Raw genomic sequence first — 18,502 nt, 5'->3', positions numbered from 1 at the left:
TGGAAACACTGTGCTTTTTGTATTCCGTGACTTCATTAGATGTTAATTTAGTTGAAATGGACAGAATTTAACAAGCGTATTCTGCTTACTCAATTTGTACATGTGCTAGAACAAATTTGCACTATCCAGTGTACGTTGACCTGACATTGATTGTGTGAATGAACATACGTGCCTGTCGCACAAGTATGAATTTGTCTCTCGTCTCTCGTGCTTCTTTTGAGTGTTGGGAGTGGCTCAAGGATCTTTTTTGAATTATTATCCATGTCATCTTTGTTACCAAATACTAGTAGTTGTACTGTTTTGTTTTGTTTGCTGTTTTTTTCTTTTTTTTTTATCACAGTATGTGTAAATCTGTATTTTCAAGATGCTGTTTAGTAATAAAATCTTCTGCCTGTTATGGCATCGTTTCAATAAATGTGTGTCAACACATATTTCAGTTGTTCTCCCTCATGACAATGAAGATGCATTCATGGTTACTCTCATTGTAATACTTTTATGACAGTGTAACAGACACATTTTGCAGTAGTCTGTATCCGTTATGTTTTCAAATGCACTAAAAGTTTGGTGGGGGATCAGTCCAGTTTATGGACGCTTATGGAAGAAAGACTTGACCACTACACTTAGTATGTACAAGTAAGTGCTGTTTTCTCTCATGTGGTTGACAGTAAAGATAAAAATAAAAGCTTGCTGTACAAATTCATGCAAAAAAAAAAAAAAAAAGAAAGAAATTGGAGCTACTTCTCCGTTGCACAAGGGGGCGCTGTGCACTTAGGGCTTTGGAGCGGCAAAGAAGAACTGTTGCTAGGCAACAAAGATGCGATATAGAAAAAAACTCAACTCGAAGTGAATGTTTTTTCTGTTTTTGTATTAATTGAATCTGCTACAGCCTATACTTAAAGCCATTTTTTGTCATTTAATAAGAGTTTTCGTTCTTCCTGACAGGTAATGTAATGATGTTTTTGTCATGGCAGACTAGTTAACAGTTTAGCGGTGTGTTTTTCAACGGACCTTAGGGATTATACACCGTGACACGGGACATAATGTCTATTAATTACTTCTCGTAGAAAATATATTTATTTAGCTGTGATTATAGCTATTAAAAAAAGAAAAACATCTGTGGGACTAACTCAAGTGGAGGACAGCTGTCCGAAATGTCATCTTCCTAGCATTTAATGTTTGAATTATTTGTTTCAATGCCTTAGATTTAAGAATAAAATGTGATTTTTCTTTTTCTATGAAGTTGGGTGTCTCAGTCTATGGCAGATTTTAGTTTACATGAAATGGCCTTTATTTTTTTCCTTGGATTTTTGCTTGTCCTGTGTGTCTTCTGCTAACTGGACACTATTTGGTGATGCATATGTTACAGCCATGCCTCTTCCAGACACCATCTACTGTGCCCAGCAAGTCCACATCCCCCCCGAGCTGCCAGGCATCCTCAAGGCGTTTACCAAGGCAGCCATCCGGACCCAGCCCCAGGATGTGCTGGTCTGGGCGGAAGCGTAAGTCTGTCTGGAGCTGGCTCAGCTCTGGCATAGGGATGTACCACACTTATTCCAGGGTTATTCTCTCAAATTATGGCACTAAAAATAGTCTACAGGCAACACCACTGAATTTAAGAAGCAGGCCTTTTTCACCTGCATGTTTTATTATTTGCATCAAGTTGCTCTAATGAGTTCCCAGGAGCTTTTTGTGCCAAACAAAATGTAGTTTGAAATCATCTAATGAAAATGAAAAGTTCAGGGTCTCTGTTTATTACTCCTGATTTTCACATCTTGGACCATCTTACCCTTGCAGTGCTTCCATAAAAATACTATTAATTAAAAACACAATTTGCATGTATCCAGGGTGACATGATGTATATGCCTCTGATGTACCTTCAGACTTTAGGGTTTCTAAGAGATGTTAAAAGTCATTTTGGCTAGAAATTAATTAAAAAGCAAACCATTGTAACAAGAGTAGATGGAAAAATTTCTCATAAACAAAGCCCCAGTACAGTGATTTATTCAGCTGCTAGTCAAAAGGAAACCCATGCCTCTTTTAAAATGTTCTGCTTTTACTACTTTATTTGATTTGAAGGTTTGAGAAGGAGGTCACGGAATGACGAGCATGTTAAAATTATGCCCAGTGCATGATGATGACTTGTAAAAATGTCCCAACCCAGATACTTTACAGCCCTGGCAAACGGAGAGGTTCCACCTGTCACGGAGAGGGCAGAGTCCAGCCTTGGCCCTGGGTTGACTCCAGGACTACTGAAGACCCTCCACAAGCAGGTATTTTAACAACAATTTGTGTGTGTGTGTGTGTGTGTGTGTGTGTGTGTGTGTGTGTGTGTGTGTGTGTGTGTGTGTGTGTGTGTGTGTGTGTGTGTGTGTGTGTGTGTGTGTGTGTGTGTGTGTGTGTGTGTGTGTGTGGTGGGGGTGGGGATCAATCAAGTGTTATTTTGTGTGGTTTTTGGATTGGAAAATATTTTTAATTAAAAGACACGTTCTGTAATTGATTAACCTTTGTACTGTTTAGTGTGTAATTATAACTTGCATTTTGCTTAATCTCCACATTTTCCTACTTAGGCAGTGAATTCTTTTTTCATTTGAATGCTTTTGTAAAGAACTTTGAGTGGCCTTTGTGCATTAAATATGCTTTACAGATAAACTTGCTGTGCCTTGCGTGTGCATAATTGCATGATTAACATGCAACATGATGATTGCATGAGTGATTAACAAAGAATTATTACTTTAGTATTTAGTAGTAGTATTTAATTGCATCTTGTCATATTACATCCATTAAAATAACTGATAAATTAATATTTCCTTGAGATCAAAAACACTTTCTGTTTGTGGAGTTTTGAATAATGTAACATTCAAAACTGTGCATGGAATAGAAAATATTAACAATAAAAGAAAGGTCTGTACTCATGCCCTCACATCTTCAGCAAATGCAAAATCGTCATGCTGTTTTTGATATTCATTTAAGAGTAATATTAATATCCCTGCTTCTATTTTTAAGTTTTACCTAAGACTGTTCTATCTCTTTTTCTCACCCCATCATAGCTTTCCACCAGAAAAACATGCAGCAAGGAAGAACTGCAGATGAAATGGAAGAGTCTCTGTCTTCCCATGCAGCAGCTACAGGAGCTTCTGTTCTTGGGCGGCTTTGACTCAGAAGTCGACTGGATGGAGTTTTTCGCCCTGGGCTGCAGTGCTTTAGGAAGGGTAGATGTTACAAAACACCAGAAATAATAAACACTAACACCACTTAATACCACTTCATCTGTATCTGAGGCCTAGCACAGCTGAAGAACCAAACCAAAGGTTTTCAGCTGTGTGTAGATTGGATCCCGACACTTTTTCACTGTGATCCCTTGGTTCCAGGAAAAACAACAGCATAAATCCTTTAACGGTCTTTGCTGCACAGTTAAGCCAGTGATTTGGGTTCAAAGAATTAAGAAAAGGAATGTCTTTAATCATGAAGAATTTCATTGAGGATGTTTTCTTACCTGCAAAAGTAAAGGCAGCTATGCATTAAGGTCTTAGTATACTCGATGGGTGCAGTGGTAGGCTGCTGTTTTGTTTAAAGCTGTTGAACACTTTAACCATGTGAGGGCAGTGCTGTTACACATTCATTCTGTAGTTTTTTCTTTTATTGTCAAATCAGTTTTCATAAATGCATATAATTGTGTTTTCTTGGTGTATTTGTAATGCCTATGTTGTACATTTTTCTTTAATACCTACTGTAACTCATGCTTTTGTATTTGTGGGACTTTGTTTTCTAATTTTCTGCATTAAATTGGACTGTCTGTGATTTTTCTGAATGCCTTTCCCAGAGCCTTTTGAGTTCCCTAAAGTTTGCCTGTGAGATCCTGACGGATGATGAGGAGGGTGGTGCTGCACGAATCCCGTTTGATACCTTTGTCAGACTCTACACCTACTTGGCTCACATAGATGATGACTTGACACAGGCCAACATTGACGAATTCCTCACCAATCTGCAGCCAGAAATGTAAGTGAAAAGTTTTATTTAAGAGGTATGTGCATCTCCAAAGGTGTATATAGCTGTCAGTATTGCAGAAAGGAAAGTAGTGGTGGAGAATTTCACAGTTTTAATTGCATAACCCACACATATACATCCCTGCTCTCTTTTTGTTTCAAACAGCATAAAACACTTTTCTCAGTTCTAAAGGATTGAGCTCCTTTCAAATCCCATAAAAATTACCTAAAAAGACCAAAGTTTTGTCAGTTGACAACTTTGATACATATGAGATCTCAAAACCTGAACCGCTGATCGTGCCTGCTGTGTCTGCTGAGAGACCTGATGTCTTTTCTTATCCTGTTTGCAGTATGAGAGTACATCTAGCCGAGCAGTTAGCGAGTTATGAATCTCTTGAGTCACATGTCTAAGCTCCTCTAACACAGTAACACGAACAAAACTATTTGGGGTCAAGCATGCCTTTATGTAATTAAAACCTGTTTTCAAGTCACACTTATCCACGGAACAGAGTCTTACCATAATTACGTATCTGATTTATTTAACAAAGTATGAAGAAGATAAACAGACAGAGGAACATGAAGTTATCCTGTGCTGCTGATGTATAGAACCCAGCAAGTAGCTACCAACATAGCACTTCTCAAAAGTTCAAGGAGGTGTGAGACCACAATCCCAAATACAATACTTATACTATGCTACTACAGAAATAAATACATTTATTTTTCTCATGAATAAGTACACATTTTGTTTTTGATATAAAAGCAAAGCAAAGACAGTTGGGTATTTTATTGAATTATTGTCAACAAAAACATACCACATACCTGAAACGTCCCTGAAACATAGCACATTCAGTCTTTACTTAGAGTTAAATTAGTAGCAAGTGCAGCTGCACGTCTTCTAGAAAATCAATCACGAGCCACCTTTCTCTTGGCAATTTCTTCCATAATTGATATTATTCCTTTTTGTTGTTTTCACAAGACATTCTTCTGATCGATACTCACTCTGCTGGGTTTACTCCAGTACATCCAAATCCTTTTTTTTTAATGCCACTGTTTGTTGGCTCACCAATATTTCCCTTTAAAAACACATCCATATTGGTTTTAAGCTGAGGGAGGGCTAACTTTATGTTTCCTTCAGTGTTAACTGTCGATGTACTGCTTTAGTTCTGTGTGTTCATACATTTCTGCTAGTCAGGTTCACTTGGTGAAGAGGCACAGGCAGTTTAAGAGCTGAGCCAGGTCTTTCTAGCCTCAGATGTTGCTGTGATGTTGTGATATTCACTGTTGTGACAGTCTGGATTCTGCTGAGTCGAACTGTTGCCCTGATGCATTGGTGTCTCTGCCCGACAGCAACCTCCAGAACGGCATGATTAAGGTTTCCAACTTCTACACGGAGAGTGGGATGGAAGAAAGAAGAAAAGAAAGAAAGCAGGAGTGACTACATGTCACCCATTATTGAAGAATTTAAAATGTGAATTTATTTTATGAGATCCTTTACTATCTTCACAAAAAACACAGATTTCCCATCTCGAGTTATTTATAAAGTTGGTCGTGATTTTAAATTGTGCATTTGTAATCTCAGCATATATTTTTTTTTCTTTAACATTTCAACAAAACAGCACGCCACAATGAGCCAGATCAGTTTAAAACTTTATTCTGGCGTTTTGGGTGGTTGGCTGTGACAGACTGTTTTCAGTGTTCCCTCTTCTCTCTGAAACATTTCCTTTTTAATTATTCGTATATTTTGTTTACAGCTGTTTGCATGCATGTTCTGTTTTTTATTTTTGCATATGGCTTTCAAAATGTATTTTCAGGTGTTTCAGGGAACAAACAGGTTTTTGTGATTCCTCACTTTACTTTTAGAGGCGTGTGCTAGTTCATTCACACTCAGAAATATTGAAAATTTGGAAACTTGTCAAATGCAGTAGCAGTTAGCAATTAACCGCCAATTCTGTTCTTGTTTGTTTGTGTTTTATGTAAGTGGAATTGCATATAAATGACAATAAAGTTTTTAAACAAAGAAACGCTTGTCCCTGTTTCTTTTCTGACCTAGGTTGTTGTAGAGGTGCAGATAAATTGGCCACATTCCAAATTTGATTTTGTAAAATTACATTGAATAGCAAAAATGATGAGGAAAAAACAAAAAGAGTGAAAGAACTAGCAATTTTTGTTAGGGGTTTTTCATTTCTTTTCCAGCCTCTAAGGACATATGCTGCCTAGATGAGACGATACAAGGGGTCTGGACAGTCTGGATTCTGCTGAGTCGAACTGTTGCCCTGATGCATTGGTGTCTCTGCCCGACAGCAACAAGCAGAACGGCATGATTAAGGTTTCCAACTTCTACAAGAGGAGTGGGATGGAAGAAAGAAGAAATGAAAGAAAGAAGAAAGAAAGAAAATCATTTTTTCAATTAATAAATCAGCCCACCAATGCTCCTTCAAGCAGTGTTGTTTCATTACTAAGAAGGTAGTCCTGATAATTATTATCATGAGGCGCAGGGCCGTATTATTCATCATTGTCTAGCTAAACAAGCTGCTAGTTTGAGTCAAGGGAAATCTTTTAATGAGCAAAAAGAGGAGCACAAAGCTTCCTCATATAAGCTGTTGGGTGAAGTGTCTGTCTTTTCTTTCCATTTTCTTGATGTCTGGGTTAGTCCAAGTTCATTTATCATGCACACAACCCATCAGCTTGCAGCTTCGCCCCATTTGGCCTCTCTGCTGGTGGATTCATTGTTCCCAGAAGATCAAAAAGAGGAAAAGTGAAGCATTCAAGTGTACATCAGCAGGATTTTCTGCTTGTAGCTGAGCCTTGTAGTTTGTTCTATCCTCTGTGCAATATCAGAAACTGACAAGTGCAAATATGCACCAAGACAAGAGTTATCATGCGGGTCAGAGAGAACACAAAATAATACTCAGGGCCAAATATTCTTACATGTGCGTGCACACACAGGCACACACACAAAAACCTTTCTATCTCCACCTATGAATTTCCACTTTCTGCACAGAATCATATTATAAGAACTAATCAAGAAGACAGTTTCTTGTGTTTGAAATAGAGACTTCTGGTTAACACATTTTCCCCGTCAACAAATCCACAATATCACAGCAGTGTTTTTTTTTTTTTTTTTAGAGTATTTCATCAGGCAGGACAGGACACAGGGTCAGTGAGAAACCACATTGCAGTCACAGTTGACAGTAGACGATAGAGATACACACACAAACTTATAACACTGAAACTTATCTCCCGCAGGACTGCAGTTGTGGTCATGTCAAAGGGGACGGGTGGGCAGATAGAATCCCTGACAACCTCATAACTAGTCTCCATGAGACAGAGCACAGCTTGAATTTCATCAGATCTGAAAACATTGATCTCTCTGAAGGTCTCCAAGATTTACTTAAAACATTTCTTGAAGGTAATCAGTTCTTAATTGTCAACTGTTAAGAATATTGTTTTAAATTAAAAATTCTTATTGCAGTATTAATAATAATAATAATAATAATAATAAGCTTTATTTGTATAGCACCTTTCCAAACACAGTTACAAGGTGCTTTTACAAAGCAGAATTAAAAGGCAGAATCCAATAAAATGACAAAAATATAAAAACATAAGAGCATAGAAATACAATAAAACATTAGAAAATAATAACATTGGATATTATAGAGTACATTATTAGATGTTAAGTAAAAGCACATTTAAAAAAGTGTGTTTTTAAAAGAGATTTAAAAATGGACAGAGATGCGGCTCCGGCAGGTCATTCCAGAGCGACGGGGCCCTGATAGCAAAGGCCCGGTCGCCCTTTGTTTTTAGTCGAGATCTAGGAATCTCTAATAGGGATCCGCCGGAGGATCTCAGGCTACACCTTGGCTCGTATGGGACTAAGCAGTCTTTGATGTACTCAGGGGCCAGTCCCATCCGGGCCTTAAAAGTGATCATTAAAATCTTAAAATCAATTCTAAAACGCACAGGTAGCCAGTGTAATGAAGCTAAAATCGGGGTTATGTGTACTCTTTTATTTGAATTTGTGAGGAGTCTGGCAGCAGAATTTTGGATAAGCTGAAGTCTGGAGAGATTATGTTTACTTAGGCAGGAGTAGTGTGAGTTACAGTAATCTAAACGGGATGTGATGAATGCATTAAGGTGGAGTATGAAATGAATATACTTCAATTTGAATAACAATTAGAATGTAAAGATCATTCTAGAGATTGTGGCAAGCTCATAATGAATCAAATGATCAAATATCAGCAATAATCAAGCAGAAATAAGTATTTAGGCTTTGACTCTATTGGTCCTTTTTTCAGACTTTTACAGAAACTCTGAAACCTTTTAAGGAACTCAAGAAATGTCTGGTTCCAGGGACGTGGTTCGTTCTCTGCTAAGTGAAATAAAAAATGATTGTGATTTTGTTCTCTGCAGACATCTGTAAACAACTGTTTCCAGAACCATTCCTCCCAGCACTGTCTGTTGCGTGTACCGGCATTAGGGACTTTTATTGAGATATTTTAATTCATTTATTTTTTCTCATTTAACTGACATCTAGTTGTGTGGGAGGTTGACAGGGGACAATTCTTTTTTTTATTACTTCTGTAGCCTCAGGGTATATTAAAAACGGAAGAATATGAGGGAACAATAAAAGATGATCCTCCTTGTTTGAGTGACATGGATCTTTCTTTAGTAAAGGACTCTATTCCACCTCTGCACATCTTCCTTCAAGCTCAAATTCATAAATTCATCTCACCACTGAAAACTTCAAAGAGGGACACTGTTATGGCTTAGAAAAAAACAAAATGTTATATTATTTGTCTAAGACTACATCCACTAAAACTGGCAAGCGTGCATATTTGGAGACATTTCTGGCATGAGAAAAAAATGGCCTTGTCAGGTTAGATGTGTCTTTGTTAGTCAGCCAAGTAAAATAAATTTGACTCTATTCATGAATAATTTACCCCTACATTTAAGCATGGTTTGAATTAAATGATAACAATGCGTTCATGTATCTGCATGCTTTTTGCTCTTCACATGTATGTCTGTGGGCATCAAATTCTAGGCAACAAAACCACTTTTTTATAGATACTCCTCCTTGAACAATAATCACATTTACAGTTTCACTGCTGTAACCCCCAGTATCTTAGACTGATGGAACATAGAAACAATGTGATCTCATTGCAAAGATGTCAGTCCTTTAGGAATCTCAGCTTCAGGGTGGACCTTGTTGCACAGCCTTTAATACTTTTTTAGGCTTTGCTCATAACATTACACTCCCAGGGACTTGACATAAGTTGCAGAGCACTGTGACAGAGGAAGGAGAAAGGAAAGAGGATACAAAGCCTCCCTTTTAGTGTGCCTCTCTGTAGCAGTTGTGTAACTGTTGACAGGGGAAGGAAAAGGGAAAATATGATTCATGCCACATTATCATGTTATTGAAAACTAACATTGTTTCATTCTGTTTAATCTACTGTAAAAGTTGATACGGAAAATTGTGGTATTGGTTGTTTAGTTGGACTGAATGTAAGTGACTATCAATCGATGTACAACACTGTGTGTTCTTGGGAGCTCCAACACATGATAATAAACCTCTGAACTTTATTCACAAGACCTTGGTGCATCCAGTTTCTAAAGAGAGTCTAAAGAGAGAGCTGGATAAGCAGAAGAAGATGTATGGATGGATGGATGGATGGATGGATGGATGGATGGATGGATGGATGGATGGATGGATGGATGGATGGATGGATGGATGGATGGATGGATGGATGGATGGATGGATGGATGGATGGATGGATGGATGGATGGATGGATGGATGGATGGATGGAGAGAGCCAGATATGATTGTAAGAATGAAGTTGCTACCAGGTTTATGCAGCACTGAAGGAAAATGATGGTTATGGTCACCATCTTATCATCCATACTTTTATTCAACTTTACATGTTTGCCAAGCATGATCCAGCTTCATCAGGCTTGGTTTAAGGTCGGTTGTATGAGGTACTTCTGTAATCAGTGTTTTGCATATAGTCATTTGCAGATGGCATTCTCCAAAGTTGGAGTTGCAGAAAAGCACCTAAGAAATGTACTGCTATAAAGGGTGTAAGAAGAAATATATTTTTAGGTATGTTTGCATTAATAAAGGTCACTATAGGCTTGGGTCTACTTGGCATTTAAACTGTTTTCACTATTTTATTTTGCGGCAATGCCGTTTTATTTTATTAGGAACTGAAGCTTTTATGAATGAACCACATTCCTTAATATCAATCAATCAAACAACCAGTATTTATTTGTATAGCCCATTTAAACAACCAAGGTTGACCAAAGTGCTTCACAGAAGTTTAAGAACAAATAGATACTAAAAAAACACAGTAATAATTAAACACACAAATATTAACAATTAAAAACCCCAATAAAGTCCCAAATTGGTAAAAAAAAATTACCTTAAAAGTGACTATTAGGTGCCAAATGCCATCCTAAATCGATACCTCTTCAGTTATGACTTGGCTGCTGAGAGTACGTAACTCCGATGGTTCCAGAGTCTTGGGCCAGCGACTGCAAAGGAACGGTCGCCCCAATTTCTTGATCTCTTAATAATATACTTTTACTGCGTAGAAAAGTTGCATGTGTACCATGACCTTGATCAGTTAGTTTATATAGTAGGATGTTTTAAGTGTTTATGTGTTGAATGACAACTGGTTAAACAGGCAACAATTACCTGAAAACACCAATGACGGAAAAATGCCCCACATTTTCAGACATGTTGTTGGAGTTCCCTCCTTTTCTAATCATTGAAAATTATTTGCTGACCTCATTCATGGCAGTACCTTCCTTAAGTATTGTGCCAGTACTCCAACCTGCTTCTCCGAACTAGGAGTCTGTATTTGAACTTTGTCGTCATTTGGAAGTTGTAGGGCATCAGGGCAGTCAGCTGCTGCTACTTCGTAACATATGTGCTTACAGCCTTTAGCATTTTGTTGATTTGTTTATACGTGTGAGCCAATACAAAGGCAAGTTGTGAGCAAGGAACGTAGAAGAACAAATGTTGCAGGCTATCAACTGGCAAGGCCGACAGGCCATTTTAAAATCACATGGCGTCCATCGTTCCACATTGAAAAAGGTTATTCACAAGTGGAAAACATCTGCCAATATTTTCAGAAGAGGCTGCCAAACCAAGTTCACCCCGAGATCAGACTGTGCAATGTTCAGTCTGCAGACCCAGAGAAAATGAAAAAAAACAAGATCTACATCCTAAGCTCTAAAGGCATGTCTGACCTTCAAGCGTATGACAGTGCAACTTGAAATATGCTGCATGAAAATATCACTTTGAAACAGTTGCCCGGAGAAAGTCTATCTTTAATAGGAAGAACATGCAAACATGGCTGAGGTTTGCAATGTTGCATCTGAACAAACCACAAAACCTGGAACAATTGTATTTTGACCAACAAGACCAAGTGGAGATGTTTGGCCGTATTGCACACCTCTGCATTAGGAGAAAACTAAACATGGTATATCAGCATAAACAGCCCATATCAACTCTCAAGTACAGTGGTGGAAGTGTCATGATTTGGGTTTGTTGTGCACCCACAGAACCTGGGAAACTTGCAGTTATGGGCCATGAAGTTCGTATTGACCATGAACACCTACCACATATGAAGTCTGACAGCTAAAACTGAGTCATGAAACAATATGATGATCCCGAGCACACCAGCAAGTTCACAACAGTATGGGGACAAAAGACAAACACTCAGTCTGGTGTAACGATCCAGTTAAAGTCTGGACTTTAACTGGACCGGACTGAGTCTTTTGTCGCAATGGTTGTTGCAGGGCCTTAACAGATGTGCATAAACAACAATCTGGAAATTTCAATAAACTGAAACAATGATGAAAAGAAGAGGATGCCAGCATTTATTTACAATGAACTGAGAGCCTGAAAGCTATTTAAGCCAGTGACACACTTTGTTTTTCACACACTGCTTCTGAATATTGTATTAGTTTTGCTAATGAACATAACACAGTATGATAGCTGTTGGCTTTCATTTGACTCTGAGTCTATTTTGTTTTCATACCAGATAAAGACCTGGAGACCATTTCTGATTTGAAAGAAGATGCAATCTTTTCAATATGATTGCACCTTATTCAAATAAAGCAGAATAAAGAAATGTGAAGACCAAGTGAAATAAATTCTCCCACCTCAAAGCATTTTTCTGTTTAAACGTATCCTCTTAAAGGAATAATTGTCCTAAAACCTCATTGCGACAAATGAGCAAAATGAAATTAATTAAATAGACTTGAATTTTTGAGAGAAAAAAAGAAAAAATATATAGATTTTTCTTCTTTCCTTTTTTCTCCCCAGGAGAGAATGAGAGAGTGGGAAGTTCCCACTAATTTCAACACATTGTGAGATTTGTTTGCCAGCATCCAACAGTGTTTAGGATTCGAGACGCCTCGCCATTGCTTTTCCTACTCCGTCTCACTTTTGCAGTGATGTTGTATCGACTGGGTGTAAGAGCATTAGTTTCTCTTAGCGCCTGGATTCTACTATCACTTTATTTTCACTTTAGCATTTAACCATTTCACTAGTATTTATAATTAAAATTGATTTTGTTTTAGGTGTTTTGTGAAACATGATGCCAATAAACAAAGCTTGTTTACCCAGGCTTTATGTTGAAGTTGTTTTAAGAGAAAGGAACACTCGTCCCAAAAAGAATTTCATTAAAGGTGATTGTTGGCTGATTAAAATGACTTAATTGCCACTTGTGGATTATTGAATTTCTTCTGTTCAACTGGCTCTGAGAGATTTCTTTCGCATTGGATTTAAGTGTTGTCCCCAGCTCCTGAATAGATGATGATGTCTATCCTGGCCTCATTAACTGATTAAGCAATATTACCAGGACTTCCTAATTAAGCTGCTAATCATCAACCCCAATCTGTACATGGACTGAAACAGAAAATTAAAATATTCAGGCAAATGTTTGGCAGAAACTGCTGTTAAAACCTCATGTAAACAACATGCCATCTTTGATCACGTTTACTCTTTATTACAAAAGCATACTCAAACTCAACAGTTCGGTCCTTGTGTCCAGAGGAGACTCATAGTGGATCTTTGTACTGCACGCTTGCATTGAGTGAAAGAGAGCATGGTATGTGGGTGTTTTGGATGTTTGTGGTTCCAGGGGGATGAAGTGGACGACTGAAAGAGAGAGAGCATTTAAGAGCTCATCTAAACCCAGTGGCAAGGTCGTGTGATGCTCAGGAGGTGCTTGCAGGCCCTTCACTGAGAAGGTTAATGTTGGAGAAATGTATTTTTGATTGCGCAAAACCTTTTTTAAAAGGACCACAGTACAGTATTTGTTCAGCTTAAGCCAACATTAAACTGCTGAATGTGGAAGTCTACTCTGTGTTTCATGTCACAGGAATATTATAAACACTTTGAGGGTATGTCAGGGAATCTTTCTCACACAATCTAAGTGTTAAAGTAACAAAGAACCCCCTGAATCGTCAAATCAATACCGTGTTCGTGTGTGTGTCTATAATAAAGATGTGCTGAAATGAGCCACTAAACGTAGGAGAGTTTTTTATCCTAACTCAACTGCTCATCTTCCTAATCAGCATTAATCATATGCTTCATTTTGACAAAGCAAACAAGACTGTTCATTAAGCCACTTTAAGGGTTAGCACTTTAAATTTAACTCATAATGTGGCTGTCTCAATATATTGCACGCTAGAAAACAAGCACTTAAGACATAAGGAATGATGGTGAGTAATGCAAGTGGAAAACCACGTCTGCGCTTGCTTATAGATAACCTGCAGTATTTAGTGTAATGACTTGCAGTTTTGAGGCATTTAAAGGAGCTTGAGGCCGGATTGAGGCAGAATTTATGAAAATAATTTGTATACGTTTTAAGTTTTCTAGTAATAATGTCAGATGAAGCGTTCCAAACCCAAAAGAATGAGCCCTCTAGTGTATCTCTCTGTTGCCTTGAACAGGCTGTGTGCTGCAAAATGTGCTGCAATTCGGGCCCAAATTTCCCGCGCTGTCCTGCGGATGTGACGTCACATGACGCTGCATGCGCGTTCTCCCCGTTCTCCCGTGCCGGTGTTGTGCCAAAAAGTGATTGCCTGCCAGAATCGCGGGAGCGCGCACAGCAGCCCGTTGAGCGAGAGCGCTAAAACGTCAGATTTTCAGATTATGAAGCTCAAGAATGAGATCAAATCATATATAGGCAGAAACAACCTTTCATTAACTGTATTTGGCCTTCAATCAGTTTTTGGCACGTGAAAATGCCTATTTTGTTTTGTAATGGTCCTTTAAAAGAGTTAAAAGCAATCATGTGAGCTCTAGTATTTATATTATGAAGCTCAAGAATGAAATCAAATCATATTTAGGTAGAAACAACCTTTCATTAACTGTAATCAATTTTTGGCAGGTAAAAAGACCCATTTTCAGGGGAGAAATCAGATTCTGGCAGGCAATCACTTTTTGGCACGACACCGGCTTCACTGTTGGCTGCAGTACCCCCAACGGCTGTCGTGGTGAAGGGTGGCGCTAGAGAGTCTCATTTCTTAAAAGGAGCCTCAAGCTCCTTTAACGTGTTAATAATCCCTACAATTGAAGGTACTCTAATCTCCTGAAAGACTGTTTTCTTGCAATATTAGTACATTTCTTTTTTTGTGTTTTTTTATGTGTATTCAAGTTTTCCAAGTATTTTATGTGCATTAACCTCTCCATTTTCAAACCTGTTTAAAGATTTTACTGTTTTATCAGATTTTTTTTTTTCTGTTTTCATTGAGTTTTTATTGACTGTAAAGTATCTTTGGCCACATTTTTGTTGTTTTGAAATATGCTCTAAAAAATACATTTGAATAAATACCCGTTAAAGTGAATGTTTTTGGAAGTATTGAGTAAGCTCATGTGCCTGTTGCTCAAGTCTGCTTTGCTGAAAATACTTTGAGTGGATACAACATCTCTGTAATCAATACTCCTAAAGGGCCATTCCTGATATCTAATTGTGATCATATTTGAAAGGATTGAATTCAACTTTGTAGTTATTTTATGTGTGTGTGTGCTTTTTGAATTGTATTACATAACAACGACAAGTGCCTGTCGACCAATGCACCATCTCATGAAGAGTAGACTAGGTATTTGGACTGAAACAAGTGGGGGAAAAAGATGGAGAAAGATGTTGTTCCCATGAATTGTCATTTACGTGTTTATTTATAATGATGCTGACATGCTGATCAATGTGAGTGATTGGATTTTTTTCATTTTCCATCCATCTTTCATCGATGGAAAATCAATATCTCACGATTTGGGCAAGATTTATATATTAATCAGCTCTACCCATGACTAGAGATGGAGTTCTAGTTTATCTGTTACTCTTGTATCATTATGTCCTGTGGTGGTTAGCACCTCACAGCAACAAAGTTTGTGGTTCAAACTGCCAGTTGAGGTCTCTGTGAGGTTTGCTTATTCTCTCTTGTAAAGGTTACCTCCAAGTACTCCAGCTTTGTCTGAAAACTTGAACGTTAGGAGGACTGATGGTTCTAAATTGACTGTGGGAGTGAGTGTGAGCTTGTATGGTTGTTTGTCTCCGTGTGGAGCTGTGATGGACAGGTGACCTGACTAGGATGTACCCCCCCCTCTCACATTGGTACAGACAGCTGGTAGAGACTTCAGGAAGTCCACGCAGGTCCTTTATCTCTTTGGTTGCTGCTAGTTTCTATCAGCTTTAGCCTTCAGTGACAGACCCGACCCTCTCTGACCTTAGCCGATTACAACACACTCCCTTCCTCTGGCTCCAAGTAGTATTTCCATTTTAATCTGCTTTACATTTCCACTCCCTTACTTTACTATGTCTACTACTACAACACACTATTTCAGAGCACAGAATTAAACATCCTACTCCAGTAGTTAATCTGCATGTGACGATTGTACGCTGCAGAAACAGCCTGTCCATATTATATAAATCTAGTCAAAATTGTCTTATTCTCAGCTAAATAGAAATATTTGCCAATGGGGTAAGAACATTTTAAATATATACTAGCTAAATAGTCTAAAACTAAAAAGCTGCCGCAGATGTTTTACCAGCTACGCTGTGCTCTCTATCTATTTAAAATGGTCTTCTGGTTTTCTTTAAACAAGGCTTCTTTACTTCTTAGAATACAGTGCTGCAGTGTACACAGTGGGCCTTGGAAATGTAACTATTGCTGAACATTGAATATATGTATATATATATATATATATATATATATATATATATATATATATATATATATATATATATATATATATATATATATATATATATATATATATATATATATATATATATTAGATATATATATATACCGGTACATGTATATATACTGTATATATGTAGACTCACTATATATATTAGCAAACATGTCTTACAAAAAGTAGTCTGTGGTGGGGTTCACATTTGAAATATTTACAGTGCAAACAAATTTGTAACCCCACCACCACAATGTTAGAGAAATTCATCAGGCATGACAAGCTGTTCCACTTTAACATTTTTCGAATATGCTCATGTACTTTTAATGAAGTGGCCTTTTTGTCATGTAAGATTTTTACTTGCATAATATATTTCTATATGACAATCTGACAAGTACAGAATTTGAACACTACAATGAGTGAAACACAACAGATATTGCATATCTCTGAAAGTGATAGCACTGACTGTCACCATGACAGCAGCTGACTGATACCATAGAGATGGACGAGCCACAGGAGAGCGAAGTGCCCAGCTGCAGGGTGTAGGTTGAGATACAACAATTATGGAGACACAATGGGACTGTTATGAACTTCTTCCACAGCAGGTGATAATCTGAAAACTGAATGCTGTCATGACGAGGATCATTTTCAGAATTAAGTCATGACCCGGGTAACAAAACATTTTAGTAATTGGACGCAGAAACTTAAGAAGAATCTAAGAAACCTCAGCCGCTGGCATTTTAGGATAAAAACGACCAGATATGTGGCCTACTGAATATTTTGGTTGCATCAGTTGGAGGCCAAACATGTAAAAGTGCCCTTCCCACATGTAACATGCCTAATAATAGCCAGGGTCTATATAGCAGATGAACACAGAACCGGCCATCATATTCAGAAGAGTTTGATGCTGCATTTGCAATAAATACCAAGATATTATAGGGACACCACTGTGTCACTGTGAGTTCTTCCTTTTTAGGTTTTTGTTCGACCAATTACTATTTTAAGTTGAGTTTGGTCACTTTTGTGTCAAGTCCCTGCAGTTCAACCCATCAGATAATAAAAAAAAAAAAACAGTAGTTTAGACTGAATTTCACAGTGGATTCCCTTATAGTCACAAGCTCACAAACAACTACTTACACTAGTCAGTGCCAAGTTATAAAAGCCAGTCTATTATTTGTTATCTGCAATTACCTACAATGGCCAGGGGCTAACAAAATGAGAGCTAGACAGAGAGGTGGCTCAACACAAATGAGACTGTTAGATATGACTAAATAAAATCATGGAAAATGTAACCCTTGTGACCGAGTCAACATATCATGTCACTTGAACCCAATTAACCCCATCAACCTGACTGTATGATCTTTCTGCTTTACAAAAGAAAAAAATATTTAAAAAAGAAGTGCTTTGTGGGTATTTGCATCACGAGACTTTCCCAGGGCTACCACTCTCAGGCACCCCCACCCCCCCAGCGTTAATTGTGTCTCTCATGAATCACATGTAGACTGTAATTTTGTTTTCAGTTCTGTCTGCTCCAGAATTAACCTCTCACTTGTACAGCCTGTGCACAAAAATAATTATGAGCAAGGCAATGCAAGTTTATTTATATAGCACAATTCAACACAAGGTAATTCAAAGTGCTTTACATCAACATTAAAAGCGGGAAGACACAATTAAACAGTAAATAACAAATAAAATGAAATAAAATTATGAGAAAAGAAGGTACAATAATAAAAAGCACAAGTTTCTGAAAACTAAGGGCAGTAGAGTTCCGCAGGTACACATCTTATTCGTGGTTTTCAGAAAGTATTTAATTTAAGAGTATGCTTAAATACCAAATAAATGAAATAAAAGGATAAGAAAATAGGTAAAATAATAAAAATGCACATTAACTGAAGCAGTCCATCACTCAGTTCTACAGAGGGTAAATATTTAACAAAATAAAATGTAACAAAAGCTAGTCTCACTAGTTGCTACATCCTTAGGTCAAGACTGCTCATCAAAGAGAAAAACTTGTGTTATGTCTGGGTGGTACTCACTTCAGGTGCCCATATACACTCTAATACACATAAAAAACATTTTTAACAAATCCACTTTACTTTTCATCCCAAGTAAAAACCAAATTCCAATTAAATAGCAACAAAGTTAAAAGTATTAAAACATGAATATAATAAAAAATATCAATTCTTGATCACAGAGCTGAGTGCAGGAGGAGGATTAATCTCTTATTAGAGATTAGATACACACTTGCACACACACACACAAATCCTAGTTGCGTCTAATCGGATTAGATGAGTATGGGTTAACGGGCTGG

The 18,502-nt window shown here is 37.6% G+C and overlaps 1 protein-coding gene across 1 annotated transcript; it reads left to right on the top strand.

Moving 5' to 3' along the window:
• The first annotated feature begins 802 nt into the window (after positions 1-802).
• Positions 803-5,976, top strand: ropn1l (rhophilin associated tail protein 1-like). Its single transcript, XM_061713507.1, has 6 exons — positions 803-942; positions 1,367-1,499; positions 2,162-2,270; positions 3,048-3,209; positions 3,821-3,996; positions 5,331-5,976. Exons 2-6 carry the CDS (start codon positions 1,369-1,371, stop codon positions 5,416-5,418), a joined length of 666 nt encoding a protein of 221 aa, XP_061569491.1. The 5' UTR covers positions 803-942; positions 1,367-1,368; the 3' UTR covers positions 5,419-5,976.
• The last annotated feature ends 12,526 nt before the right edge of the window (positions 5,977-18,502 follow it).

This window comes from Cololabis saira, chromosome 22 (genome assembly GCF_033807715.1).
Source record: "Cololabis saira isolate AMF1-May2022 chromosome 22, fColSai1.1, whole genome shotgun sequence".
NCBI classification, from domain to species: domain Eukaryota; kingdom Metazoa; phylum Chordata; class Actinopteri; order Beloniformes; family Belonidae; genus Cololabis; species Cololabis saira.
This window is presented reverse-complemented; position numbering and strand designations above follow the sequence as displayed.